This window comes from Phytophthora cinnamomi (assembly GCF_018691715.1).
Source record: "Phytophthora cinnamomi strain GKB4 chromosome Unknown Contig2, whole genome shotgun sequence".
Lineage (NCBI taxonomy): Eukaryota > Oomycota > Peronosporomycetes > Peronosporales > Peronosporaceae > Phytophthora > Phytophthora cinnamomi.
Window position 1 is genome coordinate 7,367 of NW_027150935.1, and position 24,305 is coordinate 31,671.

Here is a 24,305-nt window from a genome sequence, read left to right on the forward strand (position 1 = left end):
CGCGGTCGTCGAGCATTTCGATAAAATGCTCGACGTGCTCGCGCCTCACATCGGGCAAACCATCCTTGACTTGCAGACGAGCACGAAGGTCAGCGACGTTAAGGCGGTGCAGATACTCCAGGGGCGACTCATCGGATCGTTTTCGGGCATGGTAGTATTGTCGTGCCACCGAGACTCCTCGACCACAATATTGGATCTGAAAGCTTTGATGTAGATCCTTCCACGAGCTACGGGTAGTGCGGCTCAGCTGGCGGTACCAGTTTCGTGCTGGCCCCGTGAGAAGATTTCCGATTACCAGGCATTTTTCTTCATTTGGTGCTTGGTCGCGGACAAATGCCGATTTTACCTTGCTTATCCAAGATCGGGCTCGATCTTCATCGCCGTCTTTCCCAGAAAACTCCTTCAGTTCGGACATCGCTGACACTCGAATACGTGGTGTGGACAGTGTCTGTCCGCTTGTAGTGGTCGTCGCAGTAGCGACTGCCGCTCGGGCTGGTTGGCTGAGATCAAGGTCGTCGGGGTCGTATTCCCCGTACGAGGCGGGTTGGTTTGGGGACCCAACCGACTCCATTTCGACATCTTGATCCACTGTCGATCTTGACTTCGGCTGCCCGTGGGACACACGCTGTTCCTTCAGGAACTTTTCCATTGCTGCCTGGAAGAACGACTCCAGTTTCTCTGGCGAGTGACGATCTGAATTTGTCGATGCCTTCCTGAGTGTTCTGTTGGGAGTAGGCGCCGCTCGGTCTGCACGGTCAGCCAGATCTCGTAGCATGGCTGCACCAGAAGGTCCTAGTGTTATGCGCGGCGAGTCTTCCGAATTGTCTGATTCGATATCTTCGGTGGCGGACACGTAAGGCGATGACGTTGCGGTCCGTTCCCCGGGTGTAACCGGGGTCGATTTTGCAGGCGTCAGCACTACGTCGGTTGTAATCTGCTTTGACCGGGCCGATTGCTCCTGCGGTCGCTTTGTTTCTCCCACTAGAGGTGTCAGCAGGGTGAACAGACTCTGCATGGTGTGTTCGATCTCGCTGAGTTCCAAATCGAATAGATCTTCCGCTGCGAATGATCCGGCAACTATTCCACCTTCGTTTAGGAGATGCATCATTGCCTTGGCTGCCGTAAGCTTGTTCGATCCAGGCACTGGTAGCGACACGGGTCCTCGGAGCTCGCCAAAAATCTTCGGTCGAAGGCCACGCATCACGGTGTCCTGGACCAAGAAGCCATGCAGTTCCTTCTTGTAGTACGCGACCGCCAACTGATCTTCGGACACGATCGACGTGAGATCACCATGATCTTCTGTTTCCGAGTCTGGTGCCTTGATCTTCTTCCGCGAGGACTTCGGTCTTGCGGTCTTCTTCTTTGCTGCCGATTTCGCACTAGGTGGTTGAGTGGACGATCGTACTCCGGCTTTCGCCGGTGGACTTTCGTCCGGCGGGTCTAGATGTGAATCTAGGCCCGCAGGGGTCCCCGAGGGGACCTGGGGAGGAGGTTGAGGTTTGTCTTCGAGGTCCGTAGCGGGACCTCCCTCTGTTACGTCGGTAGAGCTCCTCCCAAAACTCTGCCGCTCCGCGGATCGATCTTGATTCGGCGGTGTCGTCGGTGATCCGATCTCCGTCGACACCTCATTCCCTTGTCCAAATTCGCCTTGCACATCCTCTTGAGGGGGCTCACGGTGAAATTCCGAGTCACCCAAAGCTCCGGGCACGCGCACCATTGTGGCGAAGTGGCTCCGCGAAATTTGCAGTTCGCGGGGTTCCTCTTGCACACGGCGCCCGAACTGCCGACTAACGGAGGGGGTACTCCGATCTTCCGTGAAGTTGCTGATCCTCACCTTGCGTACCCGTCGGTGGGCTGGATCGCTCTTCGGGTGATCTCGGAAGACGCGCTTGCGGCCGAGACTTGGACTATCTGGCGGACAGCGGGAACTTGTGGCAGCAGCGGGGATACTTCTACGCGCTGCGCCGGTATGGGTTCGAGTCGTTGATCTTGGGTTACTTGGATCGAGACTCGTAGGCCGATGTTGATCTTGGCCTGGGGTTGCCTTGTGGTCGGTGTGTGACCTTGTCTTGCCTTTCCTTGCTTGCCGCTTCCTCTAGCGGTGGGTTGAAACGAGGGTTGACGGACGCTGGGCCAAGCAATCCTGGCGTCCGGGGTGATTCGATCTTGGTGGCGTCGCTGACTTGGCGGAACGTCGGGTGGGCCAAAGTATATCCCGTGCCCGGTAGCGCGAAGGCGAAGACCACTTGTGATGAAGAAGGAAAAATCAACTCTGTTTAATGTGTTACCATGTCCTAGTACTGCCCCTGCTTGTTCTCCTACACCACTAATCTTGGCGCGTTATTACTGGCTCATTGGCCCTCGCTGACTCTCTCTACGGTGTTTGCGTCATCAGTGGGACTGAGATTTAGTGTCTATCTTCAAGATCAGCGTCATCCCCTTCGAGATCGATATCGTCGATTCCGATCGAATATGCCAGGTATTGGTTTCCGGCTCCCGTGGCACCTCCCTTGTGACCTTGACACTCTTCCGAGGTATTACATCCCTTGCCCTTGATCGATGGGTTGAGATCGCGGTATAATTTAATTCCCGCTCCACCACATACCACTGAGAGTGAAGACACTCTCAGTGCGAAGACGAAGCGAGAGCGCTTCGAGGAACAAGGTTGAGACTCGCTAAAGTCGAGTCCCTATTACGAATTATTGAGGGAGTACAAAGACGTACTCCCGGAAGAGATTCCTGCTGAGCTTCCGCAGGATAAGGTCATTCAGCACGAGATTGATCTCGTGCCGGGCACGAAGTACTGTGTCACGAGGCAGTGGCCACTGCCGCGAGAGCAAGTAAAAGCAATCGACGACTTCTTTGAAAGTCGTCGCAAAGCAGGACAAGTGCGGGAATCAAAGTCCCCGCACAGTGCTCCGACGTTCTGTGTCAACAAGTCACAGGGCGGATGGCGCATCGTTCATGCGTATAACAAGCTGAACGATGCGACGGTACCGGCGCAGACGCCGATACCGCGAAAAGATGTTATCATCGATTCGATGGCCGGGAGCACCGTTTACAGTGCTCTCGACTTGCGAGATGGATTTTATCAAATCCTAATGCGTGAGAGCGGTATCCCTCTCACGGCAGTGAGGACGCCAAGCGGCATGCTCTGGGAATGGCTAGTAATGCCACCGGGGCTTAAGAACGCCCCTGCAACTTTCAACAGGTGCGTGACGCACTTGTTGCGCTCGGTGGCGATTTCGCACCGAGCTACTTCGATGATGTGTTCATCCACAGCCGGGCTGTGGACGGGAAGACCGACGTAGAGATGCACAGGGTGCATCTCCGGAAGTTACTTGAGCTTATGCGAAAGCATAAGCTCTACGCGAACCTGAAGAAGTGTATCTTCGGGGCGAGCGAGATACCCGTCCTCGGGTGTCTGGTAGGGAAGAATGGCGTTCGCCTTGACCCAGAAAAGGTCAGAGTGATTAATGAATGGTCAACGCCTTCAAGTGGCAAGGAACGGAGGCAGTTCCTTGGCTTGGCCACATACTTGTGCAAGTACGTGGAGGATTACGCGGGCAAGATCCGCCCGCTGTCACAACTTCTTAAGAAAGAAGCTGTGTGGAATTGGACACCCGATTGCCAAAAGGCATTCGATGCCGTCAAGCGGGGCTTGACTGAGGCGCCGATCTTGGCAGTGGCTGACCAAGATCGCCCATTTCACGTAGTGTGTGACGCATCCGATTTCGCGATCGGATGCGCGTTGATGCAGCGCGATCACGAGGGCCGTGATCGTGTCGTCTACTACCAATCGCGTCAGCTGAAGCCAGCTGAGCGCAACTATCCGGTGCATGACAAGGAACTCCTTGCCATGAAGTATGCACTCGCAAAGTTCCGAGTGTACTTGCTTGGGAGTAGACCATTTGTGGTCTACACCGATCATGCATCACTGCGCACCGCAGTGAAGTCACCACACATATCACAAAGAATGGCGAGATGGCTCTCATTCTTTGCGGAGTATAACTTCCGGGTCAAATACAAACCCGGAAGATTGAATGTGGTGACCGACGCGTTATCACGTCGGCCGGACTACGCGGAAGCTGCTGACGTCAATGCCATTGACGTCATGCGATTGAGCAAATCCACATCGTCTCTGTTGGACGATGTGAAGGCCGCGTACGCGCACGACGCGGACACGAAGCTCTTGCTGGCCCACGGCACAGCGCCTTCTGACAAGTCCCGTCAGAAGCTGCCCAAACACCTACGAGCGCGTGCACACCGCTTTCGAGTGCACGACGGATTACTATTTTATAATGCAGGAGACGACAACGCGGATCGCGTTGTCGTGCCGAATGATGATGACCTGCGACTCAGGATCATGTACGATTATCATGATGCCCCGACTGCGGGACATCTCGGACGTGAGAAGACATACGTCCTTCTCACGCGCGACTTCTACTGGCACCACCAGTATAAGTGGGTGCGCAAGTACACCCGTGCTTGCGAGGTGTGCCAACGCGTAAAGCCTGCGCCATTCGCGCAGGCTCCGTTACAATCACTACCGACTCCGTCGGAGTGTTGGAAGTCCATGTCATTGGACTTCATCTTTGGTCTTCCCCCGGACAGCGGAGGGAATACCGGTGTTGTGGTCTTCGTTGACAGCTTCAGCAAGATGTACCATCTTGCTGCGGTGCCGGCAGAAGTGACCGCGAAGCAGACGGCCCGTCTGCTCGTCGACATGGTGTTCAAACACCATGGCATGCCGACCGACATCGTGTCGGACAGAGACCCGCGCTTCACAGCGCACTTGTGGCAAGAAGTGTTTACACTTCTTGGGAGCCAGCTTTCCATGTCGACTGCGGATCATCCGCAGACGGACGGTCAAACCGAGCGCGTGAATCGCGTGCTCGTCGATATGTTGAAGGGCTACGCTCACTCGTTCCAATATTGGAGCGAGTGTTTAGCGATGGCAGAGTTTGCCATCAATAACGCAGTGCATGCCTCGACCGGGCATACACCGTTCTACGTGAACGCCATGCGGCACCCACGTCTACCGAGTTTACTCGGAGTGATGGCTCCCACTTTAAGTGGGGGAGGATCTACGACTGCAATACAGCAGCCGCAGAAAACCGCTGACACTTGCACAGTGTCAGCTGCAACAATGGACAAACCACATGAGTCTGCGCAGGGCGCAGACTCCCCCCATCAACAAAGACAAAGACCACGGGTCTGCGCAGGGCGCAGACACCGCGAAGAACCACGCAGATGCAGGGCCTCTAGCGGAGAGCGAGCTGAATGACTTCAGCTCGGACGCAATCCACTTCATCACCAAAAGACAAGCCGTAATTCGGCTTGTCCAAGACACAATAGCATCTTCTGTTGATCAACAGAAGCTGAACGCAGACAATGAGGGCAGAGGCAACACAAATGAATTCAAGGTTAGTTCATTGGTTTTGTTAGCTGCCTAAACATGCAGTTTCGGATTTCGGAGCAAGCAAGCTTGCTCCGCGCTTCATCGGGCCGTTCACTGTGTTGGCACGGCACGGCAACGCTTACACGCTAGACATACCGTCTAGCATGCGCCTCCATCCGACCTTTTACGTCGGACGGCTGAAGCCATACCTGCAGCACGAGCCATCTAGCTCGGCTGACCCGAAGCCTCGGCAGGAGCCGAGGCAGAAGCGGAAGCCTTGGCCTCGGCGACGAGCAGCCTCTCCTCCAGCGCGCGGACGCGCTGGAGCAACTCCTTCATCTGGGTCCCCAACTCGACCTGGATATTCGAGGCGGTCTGCGAGACCGCCGCGACTTGGGCCTTCTGGTTCGCCAGCTCCTGCTATAGGGCGGCGAACTCAGCGCCCTGCAGACGCTCCACGGCGGTCACCCGGTCGTGGAGAGGCGCATACTGATCAGCCCGGGGCTGATCATACCCGGGGCGTGTTCCCACCCCCGCCACCGCCGATCCGTGACGCCCGCGGCTCAACCCGCTGGATTGTTGAGCGGATTGTTGACCATAGTATCCCGAAAACGAACCCTCAAGGGGCTCGTTTTCGTATTCGTTGGAGAGGATTTCCTCCCCATCGGGATACATGGGAGCCGCGGAACGTCTTGCTGGAGGACGTTCCGGAAATGGTGAGGGCGTACGAGGAGCAGTACGCGCTGGCGCAGCGGAAGTAATACGAGCGCTGGGATCATCGCTAGCGCCCGAACCCTCACGTGCTAATAACTTAGCACGGAGCTCTTTGAGACTCTCGGGCACACGGAACGACGTGTACCCGTTCAGGTCGCGGTCGCTCAAGCGGACCGCGCCTCGGAAGCACTTCGTGCACTGAAAGCCCTCGGGCACAGCGCACGGCACATTTGCCTCCTCCGCAGCAACATGAAGTTGCTCCAGCTTTCCACGCTTCGAATACGTCTCGAAGCGATCACGCGCTTGCTTAATCCGATCACGGTAAGCACTCGGCCTCTTGTTGACGTTTTCAACAAAGGCGTTCCAGCTTTGACAAAGTGCCTGCCACTCGGGCACTTTGCTGCGAGAAGATGTCTTCTTGCTTTGAAACCATCGGAGCTCATGAAAGAGTCCGATGTAGTAATCGCGCCTTTGATGCGTTTCCACATCATAGTGCAGCTCGGCAGCCACAGCGTCATCTTTGATGACGCTGCATACGTACAGCGGCACCTCATTCGGAGGTACCGAGTTCCCATACCGGTCCGCGATCTCGGACGCGGACGGCATCCATGGATCGCACGCTGCAGGCGCAGCGCGCGGAGTACTGAGAGCCCCAGCGGAAGCGAGTGGGGTATCGCTCTCAGTACGCGAACGCTTCGAACTCGAAGCGTCCGATCGTCCCCTTCACGCGGGCGAATGTTCTTGGCGTGAGGGTCGAGCGATTCGCTCGACACTGAGTCTTTGCGCTTTGAGGACGAGTCCTCCTCGTCCTCCATGTCTCCATCGTCGTCGTCGAAGTCGACGACGTCGCCGTACTTCGCCTTCTGGCGTTCGAAGTAGTCATCGATGGAGAGATGACTCTCCACCGACTTTGCGGACTTCTTTTGAGGCGCGCTCATCGTTGAATGAGCGCGGATTTCTTCTCCAAACGCGTAGAATTGACGAATGGTCAATTCCGAAGATTGACGTGCGGAGACCCCGCGCGTCTAACCCTAAGGGGGGGATGGTGTAACGGGGTTACACGTACAAGTTGCTGCAAGCCACTTGTGAATTTAACAGATAGGATATCTGTTAAAGTTTTAGATGCTTCCTCACCTTGGCGTAAGACACACCAATGGATACATTGAAGTGGGCCACACATACCCAAAGATCCTATTGGTAGAAAGCAGCATCTTTCTACCAATCAGAGACATGCATATTAGCGGGGCTCTGACAGCCAGCCGCTACTAACCCCTTTCATAGATGATAAACAGTTTTAGCAGATTTAGGAGGAAGATCAATTTATAAACAATACAGTTCTCATTTTACCTAATCTAAGTCACTTGGAGTCTTATCTGATTTAACTTATATTTGTGTATTCAAATATAATTAACCGAAGTAATTACTAAGTACTTACGCTTCCTCATACACGTTGCGCAACGTGTAAGCAAAAATAGTGAGTCAAGTTAGACCCACTATAAGTTTGGCCGCGCTTCGGACTTGACATTCGTCCGCAAACAGCAGCTCTCCATCGGTGCTGGAGGGGTTTTCTTCATCCGCTTCATTCGGAATGAAGACGTCTGATGAGCAAGCGCTGTCGCTTTTCCCCGACTCTGACTTCCGGTCGTGTCCGTTGCTGGCTCTTGCGCTTGCGGTGGCATCTCAGGAAGCTCCATCGACTGCGCTGTTGAACCATCTTCCAGCGCTAACGGCCCACGTGCCAGTTGAGCTGGCTGCCTCTGTCCCCCTCCTGGAGATGCTTGAGGGCTGCGACGACCAAACTCCTTTAAGTGTACCAGCTCAGTCGAATTCATCCAGGGCACCATCACCTCTTGGGATCCACGCTCAAGTTAACCGTCTCCTCGATTGAGTTGCGGGTCCAGCTGGAATGGAAGAACCGCTGAGCTCGCACTCCTTTCGCCGAGGAGCAGCTCAGCATGCAAAAGTTTGCTCGGACTTGACAGCGCAGTGGATCTTCGACCGCGGAGCCTGGAACATGACTACGACAAACAAGGCATTTACATACGTCTTCAATACACCGAAGGAGGATCACCAAGTTGCGAAGGTGCTCAGTGGTATGGCACCAAAGCAAACCTCTGTACTGCCGTCCCTGGAAGCCTTCGACTCGACTACGCAAGATCAGATCCATGAAATCAACCATAACATATTCAGTGCAAGCCACTCACTGGGAAATCCGGCCTTCAACATCAGCGCTGCTGTGTGAGAAGTGCTGACTGCGACGCTGATCCTCCACAATCCGTCGTTGTTGAAGATTAACCCACGCGGTAAAGTAGTCGCGAAGATTGAGCAATGCGCCGAGGAATCCGGAGTGACGACGACCAACCTGCTCACTTGGTCACAACAGCTCGCAAGATCATCAAACCAAGCAAACGGAGTCACTGAAGACATGATCGAAGGAAGTAAAGGAGCGAAAGCTGCATTCGATCATCAAACGGCCTTGATTGAACGATTAATCGAGCTAAATCGACAACTGGAAGCACGCGTAAACTCGTTAGAATCTGCAAACGACAGTAAAAAAGACGATATAATCGCACGACGAGGTGAGCAAGGATCGAAGCGACTGCGAGAAGAAGAAACAAACGTACCCCAGAAGCGCAGACGCCGTTCGAAGTTGCCACCGCTAACCGACACCTGGTTTGCGTGGTATGCAGGAGATCCGCGCGGCTGGAGATGCAACGACAAGCACAAAAAATCAGAAGCCAAGCAGCTTGTAGCCTACTTGAAGCTCTTTATCGAAGATGGATACGTGCTCGACGAATCATCACCCAGCTACAAGGACGATGTTCGTCAGCTTGGGGAGTTAGGCAAGGTCATGGCGTTCTTGCGGTTGCGAAACGTACCCTCATCAGGATCCTGCGCTGTGCTGAAAGCGCTTCGGCAGCTGCATCGCGAAGGAAGCCTGAACGTTCTCATCGGAGACTATCGGAAGCGCCTTGCCATCGGAAGAGTTGTAGATCCTGCACCAGTACACCATCAAAACACACTCAAACAAGTCCCATAGTCCAACACAATAGCACAGTCATTGTTCCTCGTGTTAGTTGTTCTTGCTTCCGTTGATGCCGCCCGCTAGCGTGGAGGTCTGCATCGTTCATTCAATCATAGAAATTTTACCGATGGGTGGAATCGAACCACCTTCATCCCTTTCGGGAGCTCTTCCATTGAGCTACATCGGTGGGGGTTAGACAACAACATCGCAGGGTACTTTACACTGGAGTGCTCGACGGGGAATTAGCTACCACAGTTCTTCGTGGGAGCCACAACCCTTTTAGGTGCACCGATGCGCGGCACAACCACCTCGATTCACCCTCCCGGGTGGTCAATCGAGCCCTGAGGGCGCAGGGCAAACGGTGCAGTCAAACTTACGCGTGCACCACTCATTTGTTAGGTTATTTCCGCCCGTAATTACCTGCTGTCATCCTATTTACGAAACCCTTCCCAAATTAGTTCGATATAAAGTTCTGTGATATGGTCGGATTCTGGTCAGAGTTGCATTCACGGTCGGAGACCTGATGATATGGATGAATATCGTGTTTTGACCGACACACACTTCATTTAAGCATGTAGCATACCAGCCAACCAAACGGCTCTCTTCATATTTGAGCGAATTCGATGCGATGCGTGCTACTTTTCAACCGATAGCTACCATTGGGGCTAGGGTAAATGACGACGGACACGTGGCGGACACATCATGTCAGCAACGACAACGATATATGTTTGCCGCTGTTACAAAGTTTAAGTCATTCGCACATTTGCTGGATATCAAGCGGCCAGTTGACATTTAACTTGAAGGAAATGAGCCTCCAAGATCTTGCTCCTGAAAACACAAGAGAGCTAAAACAACAGCTATCAACGCTTATCGCGTTGGAGAACACTACTTTGAACTTTGACCGCACTACTCTGCTGACAGACAAGAAGGACTTCGTCTTCATCAAGCTACTGGATCGGTTCGCAATGTAACTCGCGTTTACTCGAGGTCGTGGTTGAGAACTGCGGAGTCGGAATACCGTGATGAGCTACTACCGCAACGCCAAGAACCGGCTGTTGGACGAGTTTCCTCAGCATCGCCGTGTTATTGAACAGCGTCTCCTCAAGATGGACCAAATTCTGGAACGCTACTGTTTGAATCGACAGTAAGGCTACACCTTGTACAAGAAACGACTTACGCGTCTTGATCGACGGCCTGTATTATGATACCAGCTCCGCGGGAGGGTATCAGGATGCGGCGCTGCTCACTATATTGTGGCAAGCATTGGGGCGGGCTTCGGATCTTGCTTTTGTTCAAAAATGCAACCTGTCGGTATCTATGGAGAATGTACTCTTCATCCGTTTAATCCGCTCGAAAAACCGGAAGAACAAGTGCCCTCGCTATTCCCAGACAAACATTCTGTTATCACTTGTCCGCTGCACATCGTTGGAATGGCGTTAGCGATCCAATCATATCCAATATCGTTGCTACTGGACCTAGAGCAATTCAGTTGTGATGACGACGAAGCCCAGCCACCGAATTTGGACGAACCTCCCCTAATGGAGGCACTCTTGTATTGTGACGAAGAAGATGAACCTACACGAACGACTTCAAAGGCAGCCACCAAACGCGCAATATCGGCCCGCTTAAAATACAGGGATATGTTCATCGCTTTGTTGAGGCGACAAGTGAATGGCAAGCGAAGGCGGGTGTGCCAGCTGGACGCTCATCTCATTCATTTCGTCTAGGTGCAGGCAGCTCAATGCACTAATGTTGATTCGTCCTTAAGCTCGCAAAGGATTTTCCACCGTGGTAGCTGGAATATGGCAGCTACGAATAATGCTTTCGCCTATATTGTAGCGGGTTACACACAATTGACAACTGTCGCTTGTGCGTGGTAAGAGTCACTCGTGGTTCTAACAGATATAATACGCGTCTGTAAGAAGTTTGGATACTTCCTCACGTTGGTGTAAGTTACACCAATGGCTGCATTGAAGTGGGCCACCACAATGAGTGGTCCACACATACCCAAAAATTCTATTGGTAGAAAGCAACATCTTTCTACCAATTAGAGACGTGCACATTGGCGGGGCCCTGACAGCCAGCCGCTGTCAACCCCTTTCATAGATGATAAACAGTTTTTAGCAGATTTAGGAGGAAGATTAATTTACAAACAATACATTTCTCATTTTACCTTAACTAAGCTACTTGGTGTCTTTATTTGATTTATATTATACTTGTGTACTCATGTGTAATTAACTCAAGTTATTAATAACTCCTACGCTTCCTCATACAGGTGGCGAATGTGTAAGCTGTAGTAGTGAGCCAAAGAAGGGCTACTACATATGTGTTCAACACCACAAGTGAGGAGAGGTAGTGAAAAAATACCAGTACTCCGTGAGTATCAGTCGATAAACCAACAGAATGATGTGATTGCCCAACTTGTAGATGCAAACAAAGCTTAGACCGGCATCATAGCTCAGGTAGAAAAATATGTTTTGTGCTTTAGTAGCAGTGCTGCCAGTTGTGAATGCGCCACCAGCGGAGAAATGTCTGAAGCTCCCACACAAGAACTTGAGATGGTGAAAATTTCTACTATAAAGAAGCGTTTAATTTCAAAAACAGCATCAGTTATTTGGCTCAATGGTATATCAAGACTCCTCGACTTTGGGAATGATGCAGTGATCGTCAGTACAAGTTCTCAGTCCAATCGAATTGTTGCTTTCAGGAAACTGTTCTTTCTCTTGCAATTAAACTTGACTCCTCCAGCGAATATTCTTCGTCAGAAGTAGAGAGATTTGGTGACTTGGCGCAGACAAACATGAACAATTTTCTTCGTGGGAGAGGCATCAGACAAAAATTCGAGTCCGGTCTGCTGAAGCAACTTCGAGGTATTCAACGAGTCATCTGAAAGAGTTAATTACAGAGTACCATGTACGCTTGAATGTTTGTCGGATCATAGATCCTGCGCCGGAAACGACGAAGGAGTATTTTTAACGCAAACAAATACAATGTTTGAGATTGTGCAGTGTGTGATGCGTCAGATTGATTTAGCCTATCAACACAAAACATATATTTAGCTCTTACATTCGTTACAATGAAATGCCCACACAAAGCGGCGCACCTTTAAATTATTTATAAAACGTGAAGATGACGCACAGTAGCAGATCCCTATTCAATGTTGCTGCACAGGCATATATTAGTCAGAATATTCCTTGTGCAAGAGTATCAAACGAAACCTTAAGCTACCTGCGCGCGGAAATGCGCGGTCGTGACCAACAAGGGGCCTGCCTGGATATGTTTTTGTTTCAGTCACTCTCGACATTAACGGTGCAAGCAGGCCCCCGCGCTGAGGGACACCACGTTTGTGCTTTGCGAGAGACGCTTCGGTTTCAAGAAGCTGAACCTGCAGCAGTTGGTGACGCTCCCTCCGCTGTTCCTGCCAGTGCGTCCACCGGCAACGATGTTGTTCGTGCTTCTGTCGGTGGTTGCACTTCCGCTGGGCAGCTGCAGCCGTTGCTCCTGTCGCGATCGCAATGGTTGCCGTGTACAACCGTTGTCGCCGAGAAGAGGTGCGTCGAGCTTACATTGAAGACGACGCAGGTCATGGTCGGGACAGAACGAGTAGGATGTGCACCAGGCGACAACACCGCCCGCTTCGTCGCCTGCGTCCGGCTGCAGACAACTGAAAAACACCATTTCTTCTCAACTTGTGTGTATTACCTTCGACAATACGACGTCGTACAACAAGGTTTAGCTGTGTACACAGCACACCAACTCGTCGCGGTCTACATAGACTTACACTTGGAACGCAGTTAAGATCCGCTGTATGCAGTACACCATAGTTCATCCTGCTACATAATATATATTTCTGCAAACAGAAAACGTTAACGCTTCATCAGTTCGTAATTCAACAGTTAACGCATCATACCTTACTCCACGTGCGCCGCTACCGCTTGGCTTCGTGTGTCGGCTGCTGCTGCTGATGCTGCGTGTGTCTGCATCTGGCAAGGGGGCCCGCCTTCCCCCACCCACGGCCGCCCACGCACGCACGCGCTTTTGTGACCAGATCCTCCACGGACTCTCTCCGTGAGAGGTCACCCTCAACATCTGGCCTGCCAGTTTTAGACAATTAAAATTATTTTGTATTTCTTCCAGTCTGGCCTGTCAGTTTTCGCCAATTAAAATTATCTTTTATTTCTTCCAATCTGGCCTGTCAGTTTTCGCCAATTAAAATTATGTTTCATTTCTTCCAATCACTTGCGAGTCGGCTACTGTCAGCCCGTGCACGCTATGGGCAAAGACGACGACACTGATGCACGCGATGAAGGCTCGCTGCTCGAGGTGTGTGTTCAGGATACAAAGGCAGAAACGTGCGCCCCCCCGACTCGGTACTTCTCAACCATCCCCTCCAGAGGCTTGGCGCAGCGCCCCAAGAGCAAGCTGAGATTAGACGCCTTGCCGCACTTGTCGGATCGAGGGAGACATACGCCTCGAGTGATACACCAGCAACATAGGGGTGACACACCATCTGATGAACGCATAAACCTCTATAAAGCAATAAAAATGATGCACACATATGTATTATGAATTTACTCGGGAACCACACCATCTTACAGAGGAGACAGCAAATACGTCTTGAATTATCGTTCACGTCGCACGGGCCCATCGGAATACGGTTTGCGTTTCTTAAGATGCTAATGGTGGCGCCACTACCCACCATTTCCCACGCCCTACCAATAATGAAAGGCGCCGGCACATGTCGCTCTGCTGGTGTTGCTAGCAATTTCGTGACCCATGTGCCACTCATGATACAGGTCCCTACAAAATTGTTCCCCAGTAATTTCGCACAACGTAATGCGCATGTAGTTGTGTGGTGAAGTGTCACATCAAAATTAGGTGACCACTGTGTGAACTGACACCGACTTCCGATGACTGCAGCCTGGACGAGTGCGGTGAAAGTAGATAGAGCCCCGCGGCTCTTCAGAGAGATAACAAACAAATAGAGCAGAATCTCTAAATCCAAGACAAACGTACACTGTTCGGTAAGTATCTGCGCGGGCTCGATTATGTCTCATCACCTAGTCCACTCGCATGCTGTCCAGCATTGCCGTGCGGCAACCTTGCGTCACTGGCTTCCATACATAATATGTGACACTAAAATATTGGCTACGATTCCGCAAGTCGACGAGTGAAAGAGAAAAAGTCGGGGGTTCCCTCCAAGGATCTCCGTGACTTTGGACTTTCAGGGGGGGGGGGGGGGGGGTAGCAAACGCAATACATCCACAATGGCTGGGAACAGGACGGTGTCGACAAGTACAGCACGACTACGCGCTCGGAGGACTGTGGAAGTTGCCGCGGACACTCACGCATCTGACACAACGGGGCCCGTGCCGCATAAGTAATGATACCACAAAGAGCTTCGATGGCGATCGGTCACGAACGGAAAACGAACTGGACCCCCATCAGTCCGATAACCAGCAACGGGCGGATCCGGCAACACACGGTCAGGAAACCACGGAGATTCGTGCAACCAAGAGACTAGGGCTCACTATAGATAGTGAGCGCCATACATTTACACCAAGACAAAGATATATATATATATATATTCAGTTTGGAATTAACAGTCAAAGAGTCTTGTGTTGGCTCTTGGAGTCCGTAGGGTGTACGGACTCGTACGTATTAGAACGGCCGCTATCCTTAGCTAAGACTCGGTGAGTCTAATCCGCCTTCCTCTGACGCAAAGCTACGGTAGTCCCGCTGCACTTGGTAGCACTTATAGCCAATTCGACACCTGAGTCTGGAAAGACTGACCCTCTGTGAGGATGGAGCAGTTTGCCCACTAGCCCCCGAACCAGCAGGAAGCACTTATGTCCTTGCTCGGCCTGGAGGGCGTGACGCAACTTGTACAGCTAGGCCCCGACGCGGCGAACGCACGTCTCGAGGCAATGTCAAGCTATGAAATACTCTGCTGGATCACCTTCAACAAAGGATGGCCGCGACGCTGGACCAAGACTGTAACGGGGTTACACGTACAAGTGGCTGCAAGCCACTTGTGAATTTAACAGATAGGTTATCTGTTAAACGTTTTGGATACTTCCTCACATTGGTGTAAGACACACCGATGGATACATTGAAGTGGACCACCACAGTGAGTGGTCCACACATACCCAAAGATCCTATTGGTAGAAAGCAGCATCTTTCTACCAATTAGAGACATGCATATTAGCGGGGCTCTGACAGCCAGCCGCTGTCAACCCTTTCATAGACAGGTTTTAGCAGATTTAGGAGGAAGATCAACTTACAAACAATACAGTTCTCATTTTACCTTAAACTAGCTACTTGGAGTCTTGTCTAAGTTAACTTATATTTGTGTACTCAAATATAATTAACCTAAGTAATTACTAAGTACTTACGCTTCCTCATACACGTAGCGCAACGTGTAAGCAAAAGTAGTGAGTCAAGTTAGACCCACTACACCTGGTAGCACTTTGTAGTCCGTCCAACGACCGACTGCTTGACGTTCGTACGCGGTGTACGAACGCGGAGCCGAGAACCCCATGAGCACGGAGGTTCCCATGGAGAGCTCCAACACGCCTGCAACGCATGTTGCACGCGCTGACTGCCCCCACCTGTCTGACCCAGAGTGGGAGGCCCTCCAACGACTGTCAACAGTCATTGGAGAAGCGGCGATAGCTACGATGCTGCGTACGCTATCGCCGACGGAGCAACATGGTGTTGCTCTGGGGTTCATCATGAAGGAGCAGCGTGATGCTGCTTCCTCAGTGACGGCGTCGTCAGGGACGACACCGCGTGCTCAACCATTAAAGTTGAGCGTAAGCAATTACGTGGGAAGAGAGGGCGAGCCTCTCCTCCGATGGCTTGTCGAGCTCGACACAGCCATAGCGGCTCGACGCATCGTCGACCCGCTGTCGAAGGTCGCGTTCGCCATGTCCTGCCTTGGCGGACGCGCAAGGAATTGGGCGTATGGGCACCGACTCTCCGATCCTACGTGCTTCAGCACGTACGAAGTATTCAAAGAGGAGCTCAGACAAGCGTTTGAGCCCCCGCAAAACGAGTTCCGGTCGAGGGCGGAGTTCCTCGACCTTCAGCAGGGTAAGCATGATGTTCATGCTTACGCGCAGCGCGCACGATACTTGGTCTCAAATATCGTGACCAATCCAATTGACGAGGCGACCAAGGTCGTCACGTTCATGAAGGGACTTAGAGATGGGACCGTGAAGACCTATCTCTTCCGAGAGTACCCGAGTACTCTCGAAGCTGCGATTACTCTTGCCATGCAAGAAGAGTTTAGCCTGCGGCAGACTAAACTGCATGTGAACGTGCCGAGGCCGCAACCACGCCCGGTAGCGAGGACGGGAGGTCCGGAACCAATGGACCTCTCGAGCGCAACAACTGCTGGTTACCAGTAGCAGGGAGGTAACTTGCGATGCTTCCGTTGCGGAAGGATCGGTCACTTTGCACGGGAGTGTACAGCTCCCATGCCCCCTGGAGGTGGCCGTCGTGGCGATGCTAGGCATCGCCACGGACTAACAAAAAACGCGAACATCCAGTAGGCGCGGGGCGCCCTACTGTAATGCAGTCACGCGTGCCGACATCGGGCACGCGACACTGAGGACTCCAGCCCCCAGCGAGACTAGCTCTCGCTGCAAGAAGCAAGATGACAGGGCCAACCTAGTCATCTTGAAGGTTTACTCGAGAGCGAGCGACTCCCTTCGAGCATTGGTAGATTTAGGCGCGTCGACCAACTTTGTTCGATTACGAAGCCTGCCGAGACTTGACTTCGAGGAGGTAGATACACCTCGAAGTCTGCTGGAGGTACGACTGGCAACTGGTGCCATCGTGAAGACCGAGAAGCGCGTCGTGAACGTGCGCTTCTCGTACAAACAACGAGTGTTTGACGAACACTTTATCGTCCTGGACCTGGACGATAAGTTCGACGTGGTAATGGGCATGCCGTGGCTTGCACGGCATGATCCGATGATAGACTGGAAGAATCGCACGCTCGTGCGCTTCGGCCGCGACAGCGGAACAGAGAGCGATGGCCCTGTTACCGCAGCGCACGCACCAGCAGGTGCGTGCGGCTCACCAGTCAAGACACCACTTTATGCCGCTGTCCCGGAGTGCCCAAGGAGTGCGCGAGGGCGCGCACAAGTGAAACCAGCGTCGGCAATGCTGCCGACGTCGGAAGAAAAAGATGTGTTGGTTCCGGGAACCAACACCCACATTCAAACGTGTGAGGGACAGTCCCTGACCCGAAGAGGTCAGGTCGACAACGGCGCGTCGGCTCCGGGAGTTGACGCTGAAACAGTGCGGACGGTTGCAAACGTACCGCACTGGCGCAATTTGCATGCTGTCGTGCAGCCGGGCTGCACGACGAAGCGCCATGCGATCAAGCCGGGCTTGATATCGCGCGCCCGCAGACAGGGTCTGCCGGCGAAGGGACACATTACCGTGCAGCCGGGCTGCACGAAGGAACATGCGGTCAAGCCGGGCTTGATACCGCGCGCCCGCGGACAGGGTCCGCCGGCGAACAACTGTCCACGGCCGGGCCTGGACCAGAAGAACAACTGTGCGGAGCCGGGCTCCGCACAACAAGAAGACGGCGCATGCGGAGAACGCCGCGCAAGTCTCGGTCCGGGACCGAGACGCCACGAGAACCGTCTGCTGGGCTGGCTGAGGCGGTGACGCCGGACGTCGAGACGCTAAGCGTCTTGACACGCACCGATACTGGATTCCAGTATCGCGAAATGGAACTCGCTAATTCTCGGACGACGACGGCGTCGGAGTTGACTTCGCTTCCAGTCATGAAATGGAAGCGCTTCGCGCGCAACTTGCACGATGGGCGCATCGAGCAGGTCTGCGTACTTTCGGACAGCGAAAGAACGGAGAGCGAGAGCGAAGAGCTGAGGCAGCTCTTCATGGGAAGTACCACTGAGAGTGTCTTCACTCTCAGTGCGAAGACGAAGCGAGAGCGCTTCGAGGAACAAGGTTGGGACTCGCTGAAGTCGAGTCCCTATTACGAATTATTGAGGGAGTACAAAGACGTACTCCCGGAAGACATTCCTGCGGAGCTTCCGCAGGATAAGGGCATTCAGGACGAGATTGATCTCGTGCCGGGCACAACGTACTGTGTCACGCGGCAGTGGCCACTGCCGCGAGAGCAAGTAAAAGCAATCGACGACTTCTTTGAAAGTCGTCGCAAAACAGGAACAAGTGCGGGAATCAAAGTCCCCGCACAATGCTCCGACGTTCTGTGTCAACAAGTCACAGGGCGGATGGCGCATCGTTCATGCGTATAACAAGCTGAACGATGCGACGGTACCGGCGCGAACACCGATACCGCGAAAGATGTTATCATCGATTCGATGGCCGGGAGCACCGTTTACAGTGCTCTCGACTTGCGAGATGGATTTTATCAAATCCTAATGCGTGAGAGCGATATCCCTCTCACGGCAGTGAGCACGCCAAGCGGCATGCTCTGGGAATGGCTAGTAATGCCACAGGGGCTTAAGAATGCCCTGCGACCTTCAACAGGTGCGTGACGCACTTGTTGCGCTCGGTGGCGATTTCGCACCGAGCTACTTCGATGATGTATTCATCCACAGCCGGGCTGTGGACGGGAAGACCGACGTAGAGATGCACAGGGTGCATCTCCGGAAGCTTCTGAGCTTATGCGAAAGCATAAGCTCTACGCGAACCTGAAGAAGTGTATCTTCGGGGCGAGCGAGATACCCGTCCTCGGGTGTCTGGTAGGGAAGAATGGTGTTCGCCCTGACCCGGAAAAGGTCAGAGTGATCAATGAATGGCCAACGCCTTCAAGTGGCAAGGAACTGAGGCAGTTCCTTGGCAGCCACGTACTTGTGCAAGTACGTGGAGGACTATGCGGGCAAGATCCGCCCGCTGTCACAGCTTCTTAAGAAAGAAGCTGTGTGGAATTAAACCCGATTGCCAAAGGCATTCGATGCAGTCAAGCGGGGCTTGACTGAGGCGCCGATCTTGGCAGTGGCTGACCAAGATCGCCCATTTCACGTAGTGTGTGACGCATCCGATTTCGCGATCGGATGCGCGTTGATAGCAGCACGATCACGAGGGCCGTGATCGTGTTGTCTACCAATCGCGTCAGCTGAAGCCAGCTGAGCGCAACTATCCGGTGCATGACAAGGAACTCCTTGCCATGAAGTATGCACTCGCAAAGTTCCGAGTGTATTTGCTTGGGAGTAGACCATTTGTGGTCTACACCGACCATGCTTCACTGCGTACCGCAGTGAAGTCGCCACATTCACAAAGAATGGCGAGATGGCTCTCATTCTTTGCGGAGTATAACTTCCGGGTCGAATACAAACCCGGAAGATTGAATGTGGTGGCCGACGCGTTATCACGTCGGCCGGACTACGCGGAAGCTGCTGACGTCAATGCCATTGACGTCATGCGATCAAGCAAACCCACATCGTCCCTGTTGGATGATGTGAATGCCACGTACGCGCACGACGCGGACGCGAAACTCTGTTGGCCTATGGCACAACACCTTCTGACAAGGCTCGTCAGAAGTTGCCCAAACACCTTCGTGCGCGTGCACACCGCTTTCGTGTGCACGATGAACTACTGCTTTACAATGCAGTCGACGACAACGCGGATCGCGTTGTCGTGCCAAATGACCATGACCTGCGACTCAGGATCATGTATGAATATCATGATGCCCCGACTGCGGGACATCTCGGACGTGAGAAGACTTACGTCCTTCTCACGCGCGACTTCTACTGGCGCCACCAGTATAAGTGGGTGCGCAAGTACATCCGTGCTTGCGAGGTATGTCAACGCGTAAAGCCTGCGCCATTCGCGCAGGCTCCACTGCAATCACTACTGACTCCGTCGGAGTGTTGGAAGTCCATGTCTTTGGACTTCATCTTTGGTCTTCCCCCGGATAGCGGAGGGAACACCGGTGTTGTGGTCTTTGTAGACCGTTTCAGCAAGATGGTACATCTTGCTGCGGTGCCAGCAGAGGTGACCGCGAAGCAGACGGCCCGTCTGCTCGTCGACATGGTGTTCAAACACCATGGCATGCCGTCCGACATCGTGTCGGACAGAGACCCGCGCTTCACAGCGCACTTGTGGCAAGAAGTGTTTACACTTCTTGGGAGCCAGCTTTCCATGTCGACTGCGGATCATCCGCAGACGGACGGTCAAACCGAGCGCGTGAATCGCGTGCTCGTCGATATGTTGAAGGGCTACGCTCACTCGTTCCAATATTGGAGCGAGTGTTTATGATGGCAGAGTTTGCCATCAATAACGCAGTGCATGCCTCGACCGGGCATACACCGTTCTACGTGAACGCCATGCGGCACCCACGTCTACCGAGTTTACTCGGAGTGATGGCTCCCACTTTAAGTGGGGGAGGATCTACGACTGCAATACAGCAGCCGCAGAAAACCGCTGACACTTGCACAGTGTCAGCTGCAACAATGGACAAACCACATGAGTCTGCGCAGGGCGCAGACTCCCCCAACAACAAGGCCAACGACCACGGGTCTGCGTAGGGCGCAGACACCGCGAAGAACCACGCAGAGGCCGGGCCTCTAGCAGAGAGTGAACTGAATGACTTCAGCTCGGATGCAATCAGTTTCATCACCAAAAGACAAGCCGTAATTCGGTTTGTCCAAGACACAATAGCAGCTTCTGTTGACCAACAGAAGCTGAACGCAGACAATGAGGGCAGAGGCAACACAAATGAATTCAAGGTTAGTTCATTGGTTTTGTTAGCTACACAAAACCTGCCTAGACATGCAGTTTCGGATGTCGGAGCAAGCAAGCTTGCTCCGCGCTTCATCGGGCCGTTCACTGTGTTGGCACGGCACGGCAACGCATACACGCTAGACATACCGTCTAGCATGCGCCTCCATCCGACTTTTACGTCGGACGGCTGAAGCCATACCTGCAGAACGAGCCATCTAGCTCGACTGACCCGAAGCCTCGGCAGGAGCCGAGGCAGAAGCGAAGCCTTGGCCTCGGCGACGAGCAGCCTCTCCTCCAGCGCGCGGACGCGCTGGAGCAACTTCTCATCTGGGTCCCCAGCTCGACCTGGATATTCGAGGCGGTCTGCGAGACCGCCGCGACTTGGGCCTTCTGGTTCGCCAGCTCCTGTTTCAGGGCGGCGCCTGCGAACGCTCCACGGCGGTCACCCGGTCGTGGAGAGGGCATACTGATCAGCCCGGGGCTGATCATACCCGGGCGTGTTCCCACCCCGCCACCGCCGATCCGTGACGCCCGCGGCTCAACCCGCTGGATTGTTGAGCGGATTGTTGACCATAGTATCCCGAAAACAGAACCCTCAAGGGGCTCGTTTTCGTATTCGTTGGAGAGGATTTCCTCCCCATCGAGATACATGGGAGCCGCGGAACGTCTTGCTGGAGGACGTTCCGGAAATGGTGAGGGCGTACGAGGAGCAGTACGCGCTGGCGCAGCGGAAGTAATACGAGCGCTGGGATCATCGCTAGCGCCCGAACCCTCACGTGCTAAGAACTTAGCACGGAGCTCTTTGAGACTCTCGGGCACACGGAACGACGTGTACCCGTTCAGGTCGCGGTCGCTCAAGCGGACCGCGCCTCGGAAGCACTTCGTGCACTGAAAGCCCTCGGGCACAGCGCACGGCACATTTGCCTCCTCCGCAGCAACGTGGAGTTGCTCCAGCTTTCCACGCTTCGAGTACGTCTCGAAGCGATCACGCGCTTGCTTAATCCGATCACGGTAAGCACTCGGCCTCTTGTTGAAGTTTTCAACAAAGGCGTTCCAGCTTTGACAAAGTGCCTGCCACTCGGGCACTTTGCTGCGAGAAGATGTCTTCTTGCTTTGAAACCATCGGAGCTCATGAAAGAGTCCGATGTAGTAATCGCGCCTTTGATGCGTTTCCGCATCAAAGTGCAGCTCAGCAGCCACAGCGTCATCTTTGATGGCGCTGCATACGTACAGCGGCACCTCATTCGGAGGTACCGAGTTCTCATACCGGTCCGTGATCTCGGACGCGGACGGCATCCGCGGATCGCGCGCTGCAGTTGCCGCGCGCGGAGTACTGAGAGCCCCAGCGAAAGCGAGTGGGGTATCACTCTCAGTCCGCGAACGCTTCGAACTTGAAGCGTCCGATTCGTCCCCTTCACGCGGGCGAATGTTCTTGGCATGAGGGTCGAGCGATTCGCTCGACACTGAGTCTTCGTGCTTTGAGGGCGAGTCTTCCTCGCCCTCCATATCTTCATCGTCGTCGTCGAAGTCGACGACGTCGCCGTACTTCGCCTTCTGGCGTTCGAAGTAGTCATCGATGGAGAGATGACTCTCCACCGACTTTGAAGACTTCTTCTCTTGAGGCGCCCTCATCGTTGAATAAGCGCGGATTTCTTCTCCAAACGCGTAGAATTGACGAATGGTCAATTCCGAAGATTGACGTGCGGAGACCCCGCGCGTCTAGCCTTAAGGGGGGATGATGTAACGGGGTTACACGTATTTAACAGATAGGTTATCTGTTAAAAGTTTTAGATACTTCCTCACCTTGGTGTAAGACACACCAATGGATACATTGAAGTGGACCACCACAATGAGTGGTCCACACCTACCCAAAGATCCTATTGGTAGAAAGCAGCATATTTCTACCAATTAGAGACATGTATATTGGCGGGCCAGCCACTGTCAACCCCTTTCATAGACGATAAACAGTTTTAGCAGATTTAGGAGGAAGATCAACTTACAAACAATACAGTTCTCATTTTACCTAATCTAAGTCACTTTATATTATACTTGTGTACTCAAGTATAATTAACTCAAGTTATCACTAAGTACTTACGCTTCATCATACACGTAGCGCGACGTATAAGCAAAAATAGTGAGTCAAGTTAGACCCACTACACTTAGAGACTTCACAGGGCTCGTCAACAGTCACTTCTTCAGACTCGGAGTCATCGAACAGACCCCTGTAGTCGTCACGAGGCGGCGACCTAGAGGCGGCACGCTTCTTCCCATCAGGCGCGTCGCCCTCCAAAGCAGCGGCGGCCTTGACAGTTGGGCACGCGCGATGCCTTCCGCCAGGGTCAGGATCTTGACCGGCGGTGCTGCCATAGGCTCAGTGCCCGTCTTGCCGCTCGACGGCTCCTCGGCCTGGGTGTCCGGGTCAGCCGGGGCGTTGGGGACGTCGCCCTCAGCCTGATTCTTGTCGTTGGTGGCCTGCGCGCTGCCTTCGGAGGTGTCCTCCTCCTCTTGTGAGCTCTCACCGGAGTATACCACTTTGGTGCAGCCGAACTCAGGTTCACCTCATCCGGTGGAGCATCGGGCGACTTGCGAGACGCATGTTCGCCGTGCGACTCCTCTGGAGATCTGCTCGGAGAGCGTACCTCCTTGGAGGCCGCGCGCATGGCCTCCTTCAGCGCGGCCGATTCGTTCATGGCTTTGGCCTTCGGCCTCTCGGCCCGGGGTTTCGAAGGTGCTTTCGCACCGCGCGAGCTGCGCTTGGGAGGCATGCTTCCGGTCGACGTGGAGACCGTGGGGCATGCTCGGCGATGCGCCAGTTCCTTTCTGTGGCCCGAAAGCCGAGGCGCAGGAGCTCGCCGTTGTCGATGAATTTCGACTGTGCGAGTCGCTACCGTACCCTCGCTCTGATAGGTCGATATGATCAAATCTAAGTGGGGGAGGATGTAACGGGGTTACATGGAATAGTGACCCTGACACTATTCAGGGATGGCTACGAAAGGTCACTCCCCTGAGTAGTGACACAATAGGCTTGAGAGCCAACCGATACATTTTATATAGGATAAACTATAGGGAACTTCGGATTTGTACGCAGGCCAAATCTGTACTAACATATAAATACACTCACTCTCAAATCTACCGTACTTCTGATCAATCAGTCTTCTTAGGCCAGGGACACGTGAACTGCCGTTCAGTGAGAGTTTGTATACTCTCGTTAGCACACTTCCTCTGTGCAAGGTGTTCGTGTGGCCTCGCCACATAAATTGTCGTTCCTTGGCCCGACAGTCTTTATCGGGAACTACACGAAGTTTTGGGTGTAGTTTTCCTTAGCTGCAACTCGCTGCTTTTGATGCTCCGCGATGTTGTGTGATTGCTGTGTTGCTCCGAGTTGTTACTGCTGTTTGCTTCCTCAACCAATCTTCCAGTTGCCTTCACACC

General features: G+C 53.4%; 1 protein-coding gene across 1 annotated transcript; it reads right to left on the reverse strand.

The window, feature by feature from the left end:
* Nucleotides 1-12,824: 12,824 nt before the first annotated feature.
* Nucleotides 12,825-23,638, reverse strand: IUM83_12174 (uncharacterized protein; the record flags this gene model as incomplete). Its single annotated transcript, XM_067936781.1, has 5 exons — nucleotides 12,825-12,842; nucleotides 12,922-12,990; nucleotides 13,051-13,068; nucleotides 23,094-23,375; nucleotides 23,432-23,638. 5 exons carry the CDS (start codon nucleotides 23,636-23,638, stop codon nucleotides 12,825-12,827), a joined length of 594 nt encoding a protein of 197 aa, XP_067800166.1.
* Between the last annotated feature and the right edge of the window lie 667 nt (nucleotides 23,639-24,305).